Source organism: Berghia stephanieae, chromosome 5 (genome assembly GCF_034508935.2).
Source record: "Berghia stephanieae isolate SIO BIC M18660-M18661 chromosome 5, UCSD_Bste_1.3, whole genome shotgun sequence".
Classification (NCBI taxonomy): Eukaryota; Metazoa; Mollusca; class Gastropoda; order Nudibranchia; family Aeolidiidae; genus Berghia; species Berghia stephanieae.
The window spans coordinates 36,772,933-36,791,838 of NC_088364.1; the positions used below are offsets into that span (position 1 = coordinate 36,772,933).

At 33.2% G+C, this 18,906-nt stretch overlaps 1 protein-coding gene across 2 annotated transcripts in view; it reads left to right on the plus strand.

The window, feature by feature from the left end:
* Positions 1-18,906, plus strand: part of LOC144972847 (kinesin-like protein KIF19) — a 29,640-nt gene that overhangs the window by 6,702 nt on the left and 4,032 nt on the right. For both annotated transcript variants that reach the window (XM_078914564.1, XM_078914565.1), the window contains exons 7-18: positions 1-94; positions 1,829-2,108; positions 2,637-2,821; positions 3,755-3,908; positions 4,805-4,901; positions 5,545-5,622; positions 8,449-8,519; positions 9,102-9,280; positions 11,966-12,179; positions 16,153-16,268; positions 16,730-16,779; positions 17,763-18,312. The exon at positions 1-94 is cut by the window's left edge and continues 32 nt beyond it. In XM_078914564.1, the coding sequence (XP_078770690.1) occupies positions 1-94; positions 1,829-2,108; positions 2,637-2,821; positions 3,755-3,908; positions 4,805-4,901; positions 5,545-5,622; positions 8,449-8,519; positions 9,102-9,280; positions 11,966-12,179; positions 16,153-16,268; positions 16,730-16,779; positions 17,763-18,312 (2,068 nt within the window). The remainder of the gene's footprint in view (positions 95-1,828; positions 2,109-2,636; positions 2,822-3,754; positions 3,909-4,804; positions 4,902-5,544; positions 5,623-8,448; positions 8,520-9,101; positions 9,281-11,965; positions 12,180-16,152; positions 16,269-16,729; positions 16,780-17,762; positions 18,313-18,906) is intronic.

The following is an 18,906-nucleotide window of genomic DNA, read 5'->3' on the forward strand; positions in this document are numbered from 1 at the left end:
TCCAGAATCTGGATTCTTAGAGCTACGAGAAGATGCCAAGGGCAATGTGCAAGTAGCTGGAATACTTGAGGTGTCTGCAAGGTCAACTCAAGAGGTAAGTGTTAATGTACTGACGATGCAATTAAATTGATTATTTGTGTGTTCTTCATACAGTGGGGGGGGGGGGGGAATCAACATTTATTCGAAGTCAGTACAAGTACTAGATGTTGCCCATTTTTTATCCTTTCCTTATTGTGTCTTTTTAAAATTCTCATGAGGTCAACAGCTGTAAAGGGGTTCTTCGAGTCAATACTCTTGACTTTTTGTTTTTAAAAAAAGAAAGGAAAGGGAATGCCCAGGGATTCTTCATCACACACACACACACACACACACACACACACACACACACACACACATAAACACACACCTCACTCTGCGCTTACACATAAGAGATTACCAAATTAATTATGTCTATGGGCAAGAGACATGCCACGATTTCCCACATGTTTTCTTTTATTGAAAATGGATAAATCTTCAAATTGAATTGAACAATCCCGAGTTATTGATTACCTGTGGATGCCTTTTTTTTAGCATAGCTCCAGCTGGCAAATACTGAGTAGATATGGCTATCAATATATGTCAAAGGAACATCAACAATTTTCATTCTATTTCTCTTTTACAGTTTATAAAATATATGAAATATTTCAACCACATATAAAATTCAATACGGTTTAAACTTTTTATTCTCTAAATCTTTGACTGAACAGTCTATTTATTCATTTATTATTTATATATTTCAATTTTTAAAAAGTTTTTAAAAATCATTTAATTTTTTATTGATATTGTTAAACATTATATATGATAGCTGACACATTGATAATTTATATTTTGAAAGATGAATACTGATGGAACAACATTTAAGGCCAATAAAATCAGCAACTCATTATTACATTATTTTGAATCTTTTAAAATCAAGTAGGTATTATAGGGAAGGAACTACATATGTGACTCACGAGATTCTGTGAAACACCCTGTTTGTGTCTACAGCATACTTCAGCTTTAGCAATGGCATCATTATTATGAGAGTTAGCAGTTGTGTTTTTGTGACGGAATTCCACCACTGTGAAATCAGATAGGGAGAGCAGTATTTTTGTTAATGTTACATCGGTTACGCCTACTCTTTTTCATACTTTGACTGACACTATAGTTACCCCACTAAGAAATAAGAACGTTAAAGGGAAGGTCATAACTCAAGTTCACTCAATTTGAAATAAAATGTAAGCCACACAGTGTTTTAGACCTTTAAGCTCTTTAATTGTAATTGTGAAACTGAATTCTTCTCAGATCACAATATTTCACAGTATTTTTTATCAGGTTAATGCTATAAGATCTTACCGTTTTTACCAAAGGAGCCATTACAACAATGCAACTTTGGCTTCATTGAAGGTGGAAACTCTCGTGGTATAAACGGTTTGATAAATGGTCAAGTTAGAGTTAAATTGAATTCTGCCAATAACTGTCAAGATAACAATCTTACGCAGAACTGTTGTATGATGCTGTATCACATTAAATAGAGAGAACAATTAATGAAAACAAATATCTTTAGATATTAGCCTTCTTGATCAAATCTAAGATTTGCTGTTTTTGATGGGAATTGATAACATCTGAATACAAGATTGTTTTTATCCGTGTACTTTTCTATTTGCTTTATCTGGCTCGATTTACATTTTAATCTTGCACACTAGTGCATACCCTATTTTTTCTGAGAATTTAAAGATGGCATTAGTCTTGTCTATGAACATTTAATATTGTGTGTAATTTGTTAACTCTATTATCTTTTTCTCTTTAGGTAATGGAGATGCTGGTAAAAGGGAACTTGGAGAGGACTCAAGAGCCAACAGCAGCTAATGCCACATCTTCTAGATCTCACGCCATCTTGCAAGTCACTGTAAAGCAGAGAAATCGTGTTCGTAATGTCATGCAAGAAGTCAGAACAGGGCGTCTCTTCCTAGTTGACCTTGCAGGATCTGAGAGGGCTGCTAATACTCATAATAGAGGCAAGCGCATGGTAGAAGGGGCCCACATCAACCGATCTTTGCTTGCACTAGGCAATTGCATTAATGCATTGAGTAAGTTATTTTAAATTCTGAATAAAAAGATTAGAGTGTTTTATATGTACCCAAATGCCACTACATCATCTTGAATCTTAGATTAATAAGCTGACTCCACAACTGAATTGCCTTGTTTGTTATATATATATAATTCAATGTAACCAAACCAGGTGCAAATAACATGACATGCTCAGTGAGATCCACAATGAAACATTTCGAAGGGTACAAGGAAAGGTAGGACCACGGGAAATATGTACTTTTATTTGTAAATATCATATCATGATTATTGTATACATTTCTGAAAGGAGACTGGAGAAAACATTTTTTTAAAATGTTGGTATCCTTTGTCTAACAATTATTGTTAGCATCTCATACTGATCATCTATTTTTATGTCAAGTTCATTGTTTGTTCCCACAAGTGATAGACAGCAAACCCGAAACATTCACATCACCTGTCTTTGTTAAAATTCGAGTTATCCTTTAACTTTATCACTGATTTTCTAAATTACCGGGTTCAAGCAACAACACCTGCTTTATCTTCTGCAGGTGAAAAGAATGGACCAAGGTACATAAATTACAGGGACAGTAAACTTACTCGTCTGCTGAAGGATGCACTGGGTGGAAATTGCAAAACTGTAATGATAGCACACATTAGCCCAGCCAGCATACAGTTTGAGGAGTCACGCAACACACTGGTCTACGCAGATAGAGCCAAACAGATCAAAACTAAAGTAACAAAATTTTCCCGCGATTTTATGGGAATTATGACATTTTGGTATTCTTGTTTGATCAATTGATTTTTCTTTGCTTTCATCCGCTTTAGATTCTTCCAATTATGTTACTTTGAAAGAAGCATTGTAAGTCATTTTTAATTGAAGAAACCTATAACTTTTTAATTCGTGCCAAAAGCGAAGTAAATAAAATGGGGAAATGTTGAAAGAAAATAATCACAGATAATGATCTCAGCAAAAGTAAAGACAATTCATAAAAAATGGAAAATGTATTTGCAATAAGCTCGGATAAATCAACTCAATGAGCGTATACGGCTTTCAACAGCTTTCTAAAGATTGGATATAGTCAAAAACACTTATAATTTGTACATGTAATTGGTTGTCATTGTCAAAAACTTTGTTATTCCTTGAAATTGCAATTTTACCATTTGAGGCTTGAACCAATTTCCTTTTGCCTTTTTATTCATCAATTTTATTATATTTAATATCATCCCTTTTTGTGTAAAACTATATATGTGGAGATCTTCATGGGAATTTATAAATCTGAATTTGATTTTTTTTTTTTTTTAGATAACTTTTAGAGACTTTCCCAAGTCTCTGTTCTGTGATAAGTTAAATTTCTCTGAAAATTTACTCCTTTAACACTGAAAAAAATACAAACGATGACGTCTATTTTCTATAAAAAGTAAATAAATATTTTGATCATATCGTCCAAATTTTGAAGTAAATTAAATTTTTTACTGTAAGAAAGTGAATAATGTTAAAGTAAAGGGAAAATTACAATTTGTAAAAATATAACAGGGTGGGGAGTAGTTTGTTTTATTCATTGAAATATAAATTATTATCAAATCATATAATTAAAACGGTCTGTCATCACCAGTGCATATAAAGTAAAAGATTGACTGGCATTTTATTTTTATTTCTAAACTCAAGGTTCGTCGAAATGTGACTGATGTAGCTTATCACATTGCCCAATATTCTAATATAATTGCTGAGCTCAGAGAGGAGATCATGAGACTTCGAGCCAAACTAACAGATCAATCATCACTACAGAGACAGTCAGTGGCTAACATTCAAGCTGTGCAGTGTAAGTCTTATTTGAGGTCTGAGGTTCGATCTCCAGTCGAGGAAAACTGATTTTTTGGGGATGGCATTTTTCTTGTATTTTCTTTCTTGCGTTGTCTGGCAATGTTTCATGCACACTTTTTCAGATCTTTAAGTCTTATTTGTCTTTTTGTTATAGTTTTTGTTCTTTTGTTTATACTTTACTTTTTAAAAATTAAAACCATATCGGGAAGAATAACATATAAGGTATAATGGAAATACTCAACAAAAAATCATTTTGCCATCAATGGTTTTATTTCTGTTACACTAATAGCCAAGAAACAAACCAAGGCAGATATATTCAGTGATCAATTTTCCAGAGAATAACTTTTGAGTGGAAATAACTGCCAAACAAGATGACCGACACCCTGTATATAAAAGCTTCTTCTTCTTTCTTCTTCTTTTTCTTCTTCTTCTTCTTCTTCTTCTTCTTCTTCTTCTTCTTCTTCTTCTTCTTCTTCTTCTTCTTTCTTCTTCTTTTTCTTCTTCTTCTTCTTTTCTCTTCTTTTCTTTCTTCTTCTTTCTTCTTCTTCTTCTTCTTCTTTTCTTCTTCTTCTTCTTCTTCTTCTTCTTCTTTTCTTCTTTTCTTCTTCTTTCTTCTTCTTCTTCTTCTTCTTCTTCTTCTTCTTCTTCTTCTTCTTCTTCTTCTTCTTCTTCTTCTTCTTCTTCTTTTTCTTCTTCTTCTTCTTCTTCATCTTCTTTTCTTCTTCTTCTTCCTCCACTTTTTTGCCATCTTCTTCTCCTTCCACTCCTTCTCCACCTCTTCCTCCTCTTCCTCATCATCATCGTCATTATCATCATCATCATCATCATCATCATCATCATAACATTGTAAAAGTAATGCCGCATAAGAATAATGTAATCAATTCTAATCTACAGCGGAAGTGGTTGAATCACAAAGGAGACCTGACAAGGCAGAGCTGACTCATTTCAAAGAACAACTTTTAACAAGTTTTAAAGATCAGATGGAACTTCGGTAAACTGAATGACTAATTTTTTTTTATTTTACCATTTTACAACAAAACTCATCATAAATATAATAAAATAGTTAAATGCAGGATCGATATGGGGTCAATGATGACATTGGTTTTTTTAAACTTGTTAGAGAAAAAACAACTTATTTAATCCTCTTTTGTGCTGCAAATACATTTCCCTTTCTTAAACACATGATTGCTCTTGGTGTAAATCAAGCATAAACTTAAAAATCACAATTTCTACTATGGTTCCTGCAGTATTATACTGAACACACCACTTTTATTAAATCGAATCTTGAAAAAGCGATGTTCTAAAATGTTAGTCGATTGTAAAATATGAGAAAAAATTTGTCAGAAAAGTAGAATGGACCTTTCTTGTCTGAGGATTTAATCTGACAGCCAGGCATATGTCTAATCAAACATCATCAATGTCATATACAGTATTCAAGATAATTTGATGCTTCAAATGTTCATAAAGATTACGCATAAATGATGTGAATTTTATTACTGCTCTATTCCAAATGTCAATGTTAACGGTTTGAAGACAAGACTGAATGTATGTGCACAGATTCTTTTCAGACTTTTGTTTCTCTTCAGTGTGTGCTTCCCATTTTTGATATTGAAAATGTTTTTGGTTTTTTTCAGTCGCACCTTAATGGAATTAAATAATGCCTCTATGGAGATCAGCCTTGAGACTAACAGGAATCAACTGGTTATCAGCGAGTGAGATTTTGTCATGTTATCTTTCTATCGCTCTATGATGTCATAAAATAATGATGAAATTAACAGTTATGTCACATTGCACATATAATAGTAATAGAAAAGTTGAGAGAAAAACAAACAAGAACTGAACTCTGTGTTAAATGTCATCTGAAAAAAAACAAAACAACCCAACTAATTGTATGTCATCATTATCTTCTTTTTGACACTTCATCATCATCCTCGTCATCATCATCATCATCATCATATTCCTCACCCTCCTCCTCCTCATCATCATCATCATCATCATCATCATCATCATCATCATCATCCTTGTCATCAACATCACCATAATAATTCAGCATGGAGATTGTATATATCGTGCCAATACTTTTAGGGCTTGCTTTGTATCAGTTTATCAAGGGTTATGTTTACAGTTCACACTTATTCTGTGGTTTATATTTCACGAGCATAGCTGTCCTTTCAATGAATGGTACCCGTTTAATGAACGTGATGATAAGTCGATCAACTCAAAATTTATGATTCAAAAGTTGAATAAAATTTGAACTCAATTTCTATTGTCTTGATAGACAATACATTTTTCAATTCATAAGAGAACTCCACAGAGCTTTTTATTTGGGCACTGAGAGATATATTCTGCTTTTGATATGTGTGACCCCATGCCTCCAAGCAGTATTAAGTCAGGGTTTGGAAAACAAAGAAAACTGGTTTTAAAGTGTGCATTGCATTATCACAGTCGGCATGCATGTGTGTGTGTGTGTGTGTGTGTGTGTGTGTGTGTTTGTGCATTTTGATACTATTTCTTTGTCTAGTTGCATTGGTTAATGATCAAAGTGACTGTCCTTTGTCCCTCTTTCTTTCTTCATGAAATTATAGCACAAGCTAAGTCTTTATTAGGAACAACAGTTGCCTAATCTTACAGAGATTGTTGTAGGATAAACACCTTCTAAATAAAAAAAAGCAGAAAAGTAAATAGAACCTTCAACAATTAATGAACTGTCGATGGAAATACTTGTAACTAACAAACAATGAAACAGTTAAATGTGTGGATAGATAAAAAGACAGAGAGACAGACCTATTAATGGATGGATAGATAGATGAAAGGGAGAGAGGGACAAACAGCGAGCGAGAGAGAGAGAGAGAGAGAGAGAGAGAGAGAGAGAGAGAGATGTTCGTTTTGTCGTGTTTTATACTGAAAATAGGGGGTTAGGGTTTTTTTTTATACAATCAGCAATGTGAGTGAACAGTTAGAAAAAGTGGAGAGGAGAGTTGAATATAGCTTACGATTGAACACAAAAGGGTGGTGATCACTAGTGACATGTTATAACCATTTGAGGATGCAGCTCAAAGAAGAATATTAAATGACATGTTTTCATGTAAGTCATTGCAAAATAAGCCCCACCCCCTCCTCCTTAAGCTGTCATCTGACACAAAATGGAAACAATGCAATGATTGATTTGACCAGTCCCATTTCTTTAATTGCAATCTCATTAGTCAATATATTTCCAATTGAATGACTATGACTATTTTGAAACGAAATGCTTTCTTACACTATCCCTACTATTCTTTGCTCCATTCCTTTCTTTATATCCACCTCACTCTCCCAAAACTGAAAAACCTGACTTAATACCGTTTCGAGGCGCGGGGGGGGGGTGGGGGGGTGGGGGAGGGAAGGTCATATATTATATATTTCGTTCAATTATCTTGGAATTCTTTTTCAATATTATGAATGGAAAACAGTTCATAAAAATTTTAAGAAATTGATTGTATTCAAAATAATGAAAGGAACCACTAACTGGTATCAATTAAATTCAATTACTTCCACCCCATTGCCATCGCAAGCTGGAAAGTTGACACACAATCCATGTGCTTAAAATGATGGCATGTGTTTTTGATGGGATTTGACGAAACAAATTTGATTTTTTGATGAAATGATCATGATGTCTAATCAATCTCATAATACACGCAAATCAACTTCATGTCAAATTCAAACACCATACAACATTTGATAACGATTTGTTTGTTGGTTTTGAGCTTTAGTGTCACTAAGAATCAAATTTGCCAAAATATATGATAATATGTTAACTCACTCAGCCCTGCCCTTTACCTCTGTGTTATCTGCTCTCCCAAGCTATTTTGTTTCTTTTCAAAAATTGAAAAAGATTCAGTTGCTCGATTTAAAAGAGGATTAGTATGTACATAATTTTATTTAACTTATACCAACATGTAAACATGAAAAACAATAGCTTTAATATTGTGCATGTAATTCCTCTGAGAAAAAAGTAAATAATGATGGGGGGAAAAGTAACCGTGGCCATATTCACTGTGTGTCTTTATAAAATTTTCTAACATTAAAATTAGATTTCATTAAACAGCCTTTAGATCAAATAAAGTATAGTCTGTTTATCAAGAAAAATGGTTCACCTTTTTTTAGAAGTGTAGTATTTCTAACTACAATGACTTGTTAGATTGTCTCAATGGAAAAGTCCCTAGCGAAAATATTGGTGATTTAGGTGAACAGTGGTTTGTGCATGCAGAGATAATTGGCGTCAGGATTGGGTGAGTTAATAATGAGATAGAAAGAAAGAGGGTGAGAGAAAGGAGGAGGAAGGGGGGGGGGGGGGAGAAGAGGGTGTGATATAGAAAGAAATACTAGTATTTTCAATATTCTTCTGTGTCTATGATCTGAATTCATTGCTATCTCAGCATCTTTCCTACCCAAAATCTCAAGAATTAGTGATATTATTATATCTTTAAAAAAATTATAAATAAATAAAAATAAAATTCTGAGAAAGTATTCTTAACAAAGCATTGTTTGTTCATTGGTAGGTTTGAGGCTGAAAAAGCAAATCGGACATCACCGAGTGAGACATCCAACCTGACGGACAACAAATACCTTGGTAAAGTTTGTTCTTGATTTGATTAATGTATTGGAACATTTCAAAACATAAAGAAGGATAAATTGCTTGATTTGATTAATCCGATGACATTTATTAACAAAAGACAAGGAAAAATAATACTATTCATTTCATATTTATAAAAACATAATAATAATAATAATAATAATAATAATAATAATAATAATAATATATAATTAATAATAATAATAATAATAATAATGATGTATGAATGATATGATGATGAATAGATGATGATGATGATGATGATGATGATGATGATGATGATGATAATAATGTGTATCTCCAGTTGAAGAGTGAAGTTCCAGTTAAGAATCAATCCATCTCATTTTTGTAACGATCAATGATCATAGATAAAGCTATTAATTTGTCGAAATTGATTATCCATGGTCACTCTATTTCTGTTGTCATATATAGGATCAAACTAGCTTGAAATTGTTACCAATCATTGAGTAGAATCGGTTTTCATCTCACCCGATTGTTAAACTGTTATTCTGTCAGTGAAATAATACATTAGCCTTATTACTTATATCGTGCTGCTATTCTTATATTGTTTTTTGCTAGATGAAGATAAGGAAAATAGTTTGCCAGGTGTAGAGACAAGAGCTGATCCAGCCGAGGTACAGGTGGCTCGAAACGAATTGAAGGTATTACATGAAGAAAAGCACAAGACAGAGAGGATAAAAACAACAATACAGAAGGAATTGGAGACAGCTCGCAATAAAACTCACAAGCTAGAGGAGGTTTGTATATACTGTTTACTTGATTATCTCTTAAGATAGAGTTCCATACTTTCCTTTAAGAAACTCTAATTATTTGGGGGAACACATTTGTTCTTATAAATCTGTCCCTTAGTGCTGTCTTAAGTAGAAAGCATTTTGATGAGGGCAACTCACAGGTCTACAGCAGCGTTTGTTATAGCTCGTTGGTTTCTAAGGGTGAATAAAAGTCACTCATTTTATGTGCACTTAAAAACAAAGGTTACAATACAGGGATTGCTCAGGTAATTGAATTTATATTTCAGTTGAAGATCAAGACTTGAGCTTTTATTTAGTGCAATAACCACTAAACGTGCTCAAAGCCCATTACAAAGGGGCCCTAGCCAACAGCAACACAGAACATATAGGAGGGGACATGACAGGCTGTTAAGCGAGATTACAATATTTTCAGACAGAGACAACCCTTTTAACAGCCAGGTACTCGTGTTACACCTGAGAACAGTGAGAGAATGTGAGTAAAGAGCCTCAACAATGCACTGCTCAGTGTGGGACTTGAACCAAAGACCTTCCTATCTGAAAGCGTGTTATACCACAAGACCACATAGCGGCACAAAGGACTGCAACAATGCAAACTTATAACTTTATGATCCTTGAAGTACTATTTTATCTATATAAATGCTTTAAAATATGTATGTAGAAGTGCATACTTACAAATAGATTTGAAATCGTGTTTTAAGAATCCTATAGCGAGAGGTGTGTGTGGGGGGGGGGGGGGGGAAGGCACCCCTATAAGAGGAGACAATTAATTTTTTTGCATCTTTCTGCATGAAATATAGAGCTGGATCCAAAACACACCAAAAAAATATTTTTTGAATAAAAATTTTTGATTTTTTCCTTTTTCAAAACACATTGATATTTTTTCAAGTTTTTGTTTTAAATTTGTTGATTTGTACTAAATTTGATATGATTTTGAAATCACGAGATGATGCCATTGCCATGGATATAGCTTGTAATGCATTCGTCCATAGTGTATAAAAGTTGGTCTTGAATTCATGACTTGCAGTTAAGGCCCTCGATTCATGAATTGCTTTAACGCTTTTTGTTTTATGTGGTTCTTGAGGTGTTCTCATTTTTATTTAGAGGGCTTTTAGTCTGGAATTTAACTCAATGTTTACAGAAGTGACATGCTTTGCTAAACTTTACTTGAAAAGTGTAGCTGTTCAGTGTTGTAGGTCAATGATTTACTAAAAAATTGATATTGTTCCATAATCGTTCATATGTCATCGGTAGAAAAATTCTCTATAGTGTCCAAAGATCATTATTTTGGTCTATTCTAGCTAAATAGTGATTAAAGATTAGACCACACCACACAAATGTGACTGGAAACTTTTCAGGATGCTCGCAAAACAGATGATGTTGTGATTTATACAAAAGCTCCAATGTATTTAAATGGGGCTGAATTGATAACTCAGTAGTAGAAATTGCACTGCTTAAGTCGGAGTTTTGACAGTCACTTAAAAGCCTTTGTTTTTTCTTGATTGTTAACTCAAGTTTGGGAATTCCCATTCAGTTTTCTTACTTATAGAACAGTAAAGTTGATGCCCCAAACGTAAACAAAGGTCGAGAAGCACATGGCAAACCACATGTTCCTGTCTTGACAGCTCACGTTCCAATGTAAATAATAGAAAGAAAATAACCTTTAAAATTTGGCTGTTAGGTGGCAAAAGAAACACATATTCATAAATACTCGATCATGCATCAAATAATGTCTAGATATGGATATTTTATGGAACAAAAGGTAAAATTTATCAAAAGTTACGTCTATCTATTTTTAGACCAGAGCAAATTATTGCGCTGGTGTGAACAAAACGAGAATTATTCGGAGCCTGATTTTCATAATAATTTAGTCTTATATTATTATTTCTGCAACTGTTAGATTTTATGTAAACATATTTTCAATACTGAAAGTGTATTGCCTACAACTCAAACTACAAAATTGGGAGACCTATATTGTGCGTAAATTATTCCGGTCCCTAACGGAAATCACTAGCGACTTGTTATTGTTTACGTTTGGGGCATCAACTTTACTGTTCTATAACGGATCCGTCTCTGAAAAACTACCCGTGAACGCTTCAATACTTCGCCTTTAAATTGGTTTAAATAAAAAAAGTTTTATCATAAACCATTAGGTTTTGGTTAGCGAGAGAAGCAAGCTGCTTCCAAATGGTCTGTATCCACCAATAAATTTCTTCTCCCATTAGTCGAATTCTCTCAAAAATTCATTTAATAACCTTACTTGCAATTGCATTGGGAAAATTTGGCCCTTCAGAGAATGCTTCATATTTTATAATTCCTTCATTGTAGAGAGATTGAATGACCTCTCTCTCTCTTTTCATTGTCATCATTGCAAAAGGGGAGGTTACTAACACTGAACAAGTATATCAAACTTGTTTTCATATTTCTTCATAATTAAGCCTAACCATTTTGCAATCCATTTAAAAACTTGGGCGATTTTGGCATTTAAGGTCAAAGGAACAATTCTCATATTATTCATGTCGGGAAGTGCACACACACACACACACACACACACACACACACACACACGCGCGCGCGCGCATGCGCTCACTCGTATATATATATATTTTTTTTTTTATTTATTTATTTTTTTTTTTATTATTTATTTATTTTTTTTTTAATTTTTTTTTGTAGATGATTCCAGTTAGAATCAGCAATGCCGATCAGCAAGAAATTTTACATCTCCTGTGTCGTGTACACCAATTGGAGATCCAATCCTTGGAAGGGCAATCTGCTGCCTTGGCCAAAGACTTCCAGATAAGACATAAAGACTTGTACATCTCCAAACTGCATCAATCAAGGAATCTGTCAGATGATATTATCCGCCGACAGAAGGAAATCATTGATGGTAAATGGTTTTGTATTTACTTTCATTTATTCATTTTCCATTATAGCAATCAGATGGGCATGTGTTCCTTGGTCAATTTCATTGAACAATTACAAAATCCCTTTTCTTCATCTTGGCTGAAAAACTACATCAAGTATTGGAAACCGGGTAACATTGAACTATTTTCAACTCAAAAGCTTTTCCTCCAAAAGAAAATTGAACAGGTTCCTAATTAATGCTTTGTGAGGAAGGAGAAGAAGGATTCCAATGACTTTATAACAAAATGATAATTTTTGCTATTAGTTATTGGTTGCTATTTCCGATTTCAATGGTCTTCAAAGTTTTCCGGGAAATTGGGTGAATTTGGACACTTTCAATTAACACACTAAAATGATTTGACATGACCAAACTGTAAATCACAACTTTATTATTAAAAATAAACAAAAGTTTATAAGTTAATGTATCTACTCCAAATTCCAAGCATACATGGGCTTAATGGAGCCACTCACGACAAAGCCTGCACTGGATCAAATCCTCAAAGGGTAATCCATATAAAAATCAATAGATTACATTTGTATTAGCATTTATCTGTTTTAAACACCATGCTTTATACACACGACAATTTGACAAAACCCCATAACGGTGGAACCAGTACATATTAAACACATCTGACAAGATAGGCACACTCCTAATTTCTAATTAAGACAACGCTGCTGTGCAATAAGGGCCCTACGAATTTAACATCCATCTCCTGTGTAATGAGGAAAATTTGTACAAAATGCAAGCTGCTGAGGCTTCTTATCACATATTTTAAATTTGGGGTTGGTTTAAGTCTTGCTATGGGTCCATGGTCTTTCCTCTGCAGCGCAATGATGAGGAGATTTTTTTCATGTTCAAAGAAACAACCAGACTTTTTATCGGACTTGCCTTTCTTATGTTATGTTTCTTCTTATGTTAGCAATAGTAATATTAATACAGAAAAGTGAGTGGAGCAGGCACTTATGTTGATAATAACAAAGAATGAAGTGAGTAGGAAAGTGCCATAAGACAAATAGAGAATAAAATTGTTCGTGGCGATGGGGGCATGAACCTTCGATCTTACTGATATGACAAGTCCACTGTGGTTTCAAACTCTGTGTCTATCTTTATTTGCTCTCCCTGATTTCTTAAGGTCATGGGTTCAACACACAAACTCTGTTAAGTTTTGTTAACCATCATTTAAGCTTATAGCCATATTCTTAACACAAACATGTAACATAGAAATGATTGAGACTTTGAGTAAGCTCAGGTATTTGAGGTTAATATTAATTCAGAAAAGTGAGTGGAGCAGGCACTTGTGTTAATAATAACAAGAAATGAAGTGAGTAAGAAAGTACCAGAGAATATGGCTGTTAAGCTTAAAAGCTTAGCCCCTATCATCGCGAAAAAAATTATTCTCTATTTGTCTTCTGGCACTTTCTAATGGTAATACCAAATTAAACAAAATTACTGTTACAACTTTAGCCAGCAACTTGTCCGCATTCATTTTGTAAGCCCTAGCATCAGGATTTGGCATTTGAATCTGTGCTAAATTGGGAAGTGGAGGGGTAGAATGTAGATGAGACAAAAAATAAAGCTATGTTGCCAAATATCTAACAGATAATCATCAGGCTCTCAAATAGACCAACAATTGCTTTTTCACAATGCTGCATGGAGTAACATTAAACACAGCCTCCACTTATGAAATAAAAGTCTTTTACCTTTATACCAGTAACTAATTAAAATGATTAGTTTCCTTATTTATTGAATACTGTGATTTATGGAATCGAACTTATCAAATTACGTGTTTTGACTCTGCTATTTACTGTCTTAATACATATGACAACTATTTTAAGCTGTTGGGCTAAATTTAATCTTGTGTTAAAAGTCACTTCGTTCTGTCGCTGATCTCTCTAGTGTTGAACATAAATGTTTTTTCATACAAAATTTACAATTAATTCTTCTAATTAATAGGATTATTTTAATAAACCATATCATTAGCCAGAGCTGACATTTTTTATTTATCAAATTTCACTTATCCATTACCTGTGACAACAGAAAGTTTGCAGCGTTGTTGATATTTATGAAAACCAGGAGGTGGTTTGTATATCAGAGAATTCCACAGTGAATTAAGACGTCATCAAACAGAATGTAAAACAAAATCAAAATAGGCTAAAGAAAAAACTGGAAAGAAATCAATGGAAAAAAAAACATAATATGTTTTGAGGACAGGTGCTAACACTATTTTTTGCTGTTATCCGTTCAAAGTTACCTAGGCGTTCAAAGTTAGTTACCTGCTTTACGGTATTAATGTAATAAGGTGGTCCCCAACTTGTTGCAGATTCTTAAATTATAGACGTCTTTGAAGTCAAAAAGATGTCATCATCATTATTATTATTATTATTATTATTATTATTATCATCATCATCATCATCATCATCATCATCATCATCATCATCATCATCATCATCATCATCATCATCATCAATTTGTGCCCGCTCATTTATAAAACATGATTATAAATCAATTTCATTAATTTTCAGAAAGTCGTAACAATATATCATATGTTATCATGTAGGATTTCTCATGAGTTTCCAATTTCATTTGAGTTTTGTCATAATTACTCCCCGGCACTATGAATAAAAATTTCCTCTGGCTGTTTTTAATTAAAATATGGGATCAGTGAATGTGAACCCTGATTGGCAAATCCGCCTGTGAAAATACATTTCACATCCAATTTTCTTTGTCCAATGAGAGAAATAATTGTCAGAATTTGAACAATGCCTCGGAACTTTAAAAAATTTGGCGAGGGTGACTTTATCCAAATTTTTGGAAAACGGTGCATGGTGTATCAAATATTGTGCGCATGCAATAAATTATTCTCTTACTGATAGAAACAATTTGTGTGGCTGCCTCTTTTGTTTTGTGGATTTTATTTGAAATTATTTATCGTCATATTTTGTTATGAGTTTGTAATAAAACATTTCACACTGGTAAATAGAATATTCGGTATCAAATATTTCTTTCATTGTTTTTTTTTTGTTTGTTTGCTTTTGGATCGTCATTATATCATTGGAATGATGTGTTTGATTGAAGTTTTACCGCGTGTGTATTTGTGTGTGTGTGTGTGTGTGTGTGTATGATTGTATGCACATGCTTTTTAATTTTTTAATCTGTTGTTTCGTTTAATTATTTATTTTTTAAAAATTTTATTTCTTTTTGGTTGTGCAGTTTAACTCCTTGTAAGATATTTAGTTCAATTGCATAAAAATAAGCATAAAACTCATTAAGAATGAGTCTTTGTGTCCAAAATGTATGGTACTAGTATCATGTTTAATCCATGTATGCTTTGTAAAGAATGAGGATGGTCAACACACTACGAGTGTATTGGCTTTCAGTGAAAGATGAGCAAAGTTTGACCATGAATACCCCATTTTCAGCATCGTATCTGTTTATTTACCTTGTCAATGTTTGTTTAATCAATTGAGATACATTCACGTCAATGATCGTTTTATGATGAGAGTGTAGTGTGGTAGGTCATTAAGACTTTCAGACAGAGTGCTTGCACTCTCCCTCTTTTTCACTCATGCTATGATATATTATCTCCTCTTTCACAATATCTGTCAGTTGCATAAAGTTAACTTTAAATGGAATTACCTGTGTAACTGTTGATTTTGTCTCAGATTTGGTAACAGATAAAGAAGGAAAATTCGTGAGAGAGTTGGCGTCAAGTGAGTTGACTTCCTCCTGATCCTGCCTGCCATACTTTAGTTTTAATTATTGCTCTTTTTTCCGGGGGGGGGGGGGGGATAGTTGCATTTATTAATTTTTTTTTATTTTTTTTTGGGGGGGGGGGGGTTGTTTGTTTGTTTGGGTTTTTTGGGGTTTTTTTTTTTTTTTGCTTTTTTCTTTTTTATTTTTATCATATTTTTGTACTTTGACCATTTTAACCCGTGACGTATGTTAACTACCCTAGAACACCAAATAGCCTGCCCACCGGACCTAGAGAGAATGTATGACTTGTACAAAGAAGAGCAAAACCAGCGACTTCTGCATGGAGATGACATCAGCTCTTTTTCTTCTATTGACAAGGTTAGATTTTGCATGACAATTGTATCATTTTGGTTGATGCACCTATTTTTTGGTCATATTTGTCGATTTTCTTTCTAACACATCAAGCAAGTAATATTTACTTTCAACCTTTTCAAAATTATTTAAAGTATTACGGTATTATAATTTTTAGTGGGTGCTATTTTGCTGAAAAGACTTTGTCTAATTTACCTTTACTAACAATCTGATTTTGTTGGGCCATACGCATATAATAAGTATTACTACTATGGTTGTGATTCATATTCATTGACTATGTGTATTTGTTTTGTTTTTTAACCTCATAGCAATTTCGATCATATCCTATTTCTCATTGTGAGGGAATCTGCTCTTCTTATTTTTTTTTAAATTATTGTTTTACTTTGTCTTTGGTTTAGACATAATTATATTATATTTAAACGTATTTGATAGAAGCTGATTTTGTTGAATGCTGTTTTATTCCTCAGGCATCATCTTTGACTAATCTTAATGTCCCATCAACACCGAAAATTTCAGAGTAAGTCGGCCTGTACTCATTTGGTCTTTATTTTGTTTATATTTTTTTCGTCAATTCTTGTTTTTGATTTCATTATATTAACGGTTTATCTCAAATTATTTCTTTTATGCTTTTTTTCTCCCACTATATTGAGGGCTTACAATAAAAGTTTCACATATTGCATTTCAGGAAACTTTTTTATCGTATTTGAACACCTGAATTTGTTTATCCTCTATCCTGGCATCATTGTCATAGTTATTGCTTCTTATAAACTTATGTGAATGACAAGTTACTGGGAACAATAGATGACAGTAACAAGGGCTCAACTTTTCACCGCCTATTGTGGGACTCAAACCAGAGTCAAAAGGAAAGTCTCTTACCACAATAAGCTTGTATTACCCATATTGTGCATTGATTTTTCTTTCAGTTCCTTATTTTGTTGCCACCCATTTTAAAGTCAACGTTCTTTCATATTTGTTTGAAGCTGAAAACGAAGCTTACTCTTAGAAATAATTATAATTGTAAATTTTTTGGTGGCTGTTCCTCTGCCCACACTGGACCCCTTGTGTGGAATGACCTGCCTAGAAGGATAAGAAAAGCAAAATCTATTGATAGTTTTAAATCATTGTTAAAGCACTACAGTTACATTTTCATGATATTGATACGATATCACATACACTGCTGCTACTGATATCATAATGGTATACGTTTTATATATGTAAATTTTGTATATTTATTTGAAACATGCATTGAGCACTACACAGTGATAAAATGCTCAATATAAATGCCATGTATTATTTTTATTATTATTATTATTATTATTATTATTATTATTATTATTATTATTATTATTATTATTATTATTATTATTATTGTTATTACTATATGGTTTTAGAAAGTACGTCAGATCAATATATTTAAAAGAAGAGATGAAAAGGAAACTTTTAAAATTTGTTATTATTTCATTCTATTTACATTTTTTTTTGTCAAACAAATTTTGGTAGGTTGGGAGAGGACGAAAGCAACAAGGTTTTCACAAGAAGCGCCAAGGCTAAACAGATTCAGCAAGCAGAGGCATTGATAAAGAACAACAACAACAACAATGAGCTTAATCCAATTCATCTTGCCAATTCTGTCAACACCCACTCAAATAATTCCTCACGAATGTCCCAAGCAGATCGCACAGTTATCAATGCTAATACACGCAATATTGCTGCTCTAGCAGCTAAAAAGAAAAATAAAGTCCAGGCAGCCATTGTTGGCGGCCGTTCTCTTTTCCGACCACAACCTTATAACAACTTGGATGATGAAAACTTTGATGACTTTGGGTCTATGCTGACGCCCAGCCGTTTGGCCCACCATAACCATATCATGAATGATGGTGCACATATGGCCAATGATGACTTTGCAGACAAAACCAGCATCATGACAGACCAGAGTTTGCCTCCCCTGAAAATAATGGGAAATGTAGGGAGTAAGAAGATTTTAGAGCAAGAAGAAGCAAGACGAAGAATGGCGCGGAATGCAAGCAACAGCAGTAACAGTTATCTTGAGGTGAGGCAGATACAATTTGATTATAAAAAGGATTATCATTGAATAATTAATTGGAGCATAAGTTGGCAGAAGTTAAAGTTTGCTTGATACCTTGAGTAGTGAAATTTCTTATGGTATGGTAAAATGAAAAGGCTCAAAATTAAGATCGTGATTTGGTCGGGTTCTGTTGCTGTGCCATGGATGGAGGTCACGAGGTAAATTTGATACAGTTTGATTTCCACACAGGTTTGAATAAGAACTTGGCTATAGGCAATGAAATATTTTTTTGAGGTGAAAGTACATAAAGACTGTCTAATAGGTGGCTGGTATGAAATGGAGTTTTGGTTCTATATCACCATCTGGAGTAATGAGCAATAAGCATATTAAAATCCATGGAAATGCTCCATAAATAATAATAATAATAATAATAATAATAATAATAATAATAATAATAATAATAATAATAATAATAATAATAATAATAATAATAATAATAAAATATTATATTGTTTTGAGTGTTCTTCCATGTCACGAGGAAGTGCTCAGAGCATTTTACAGGGGCATCAACTATTCAATTTGGAAAATAACAATGATATCAGTTGGCTATGTATTTAT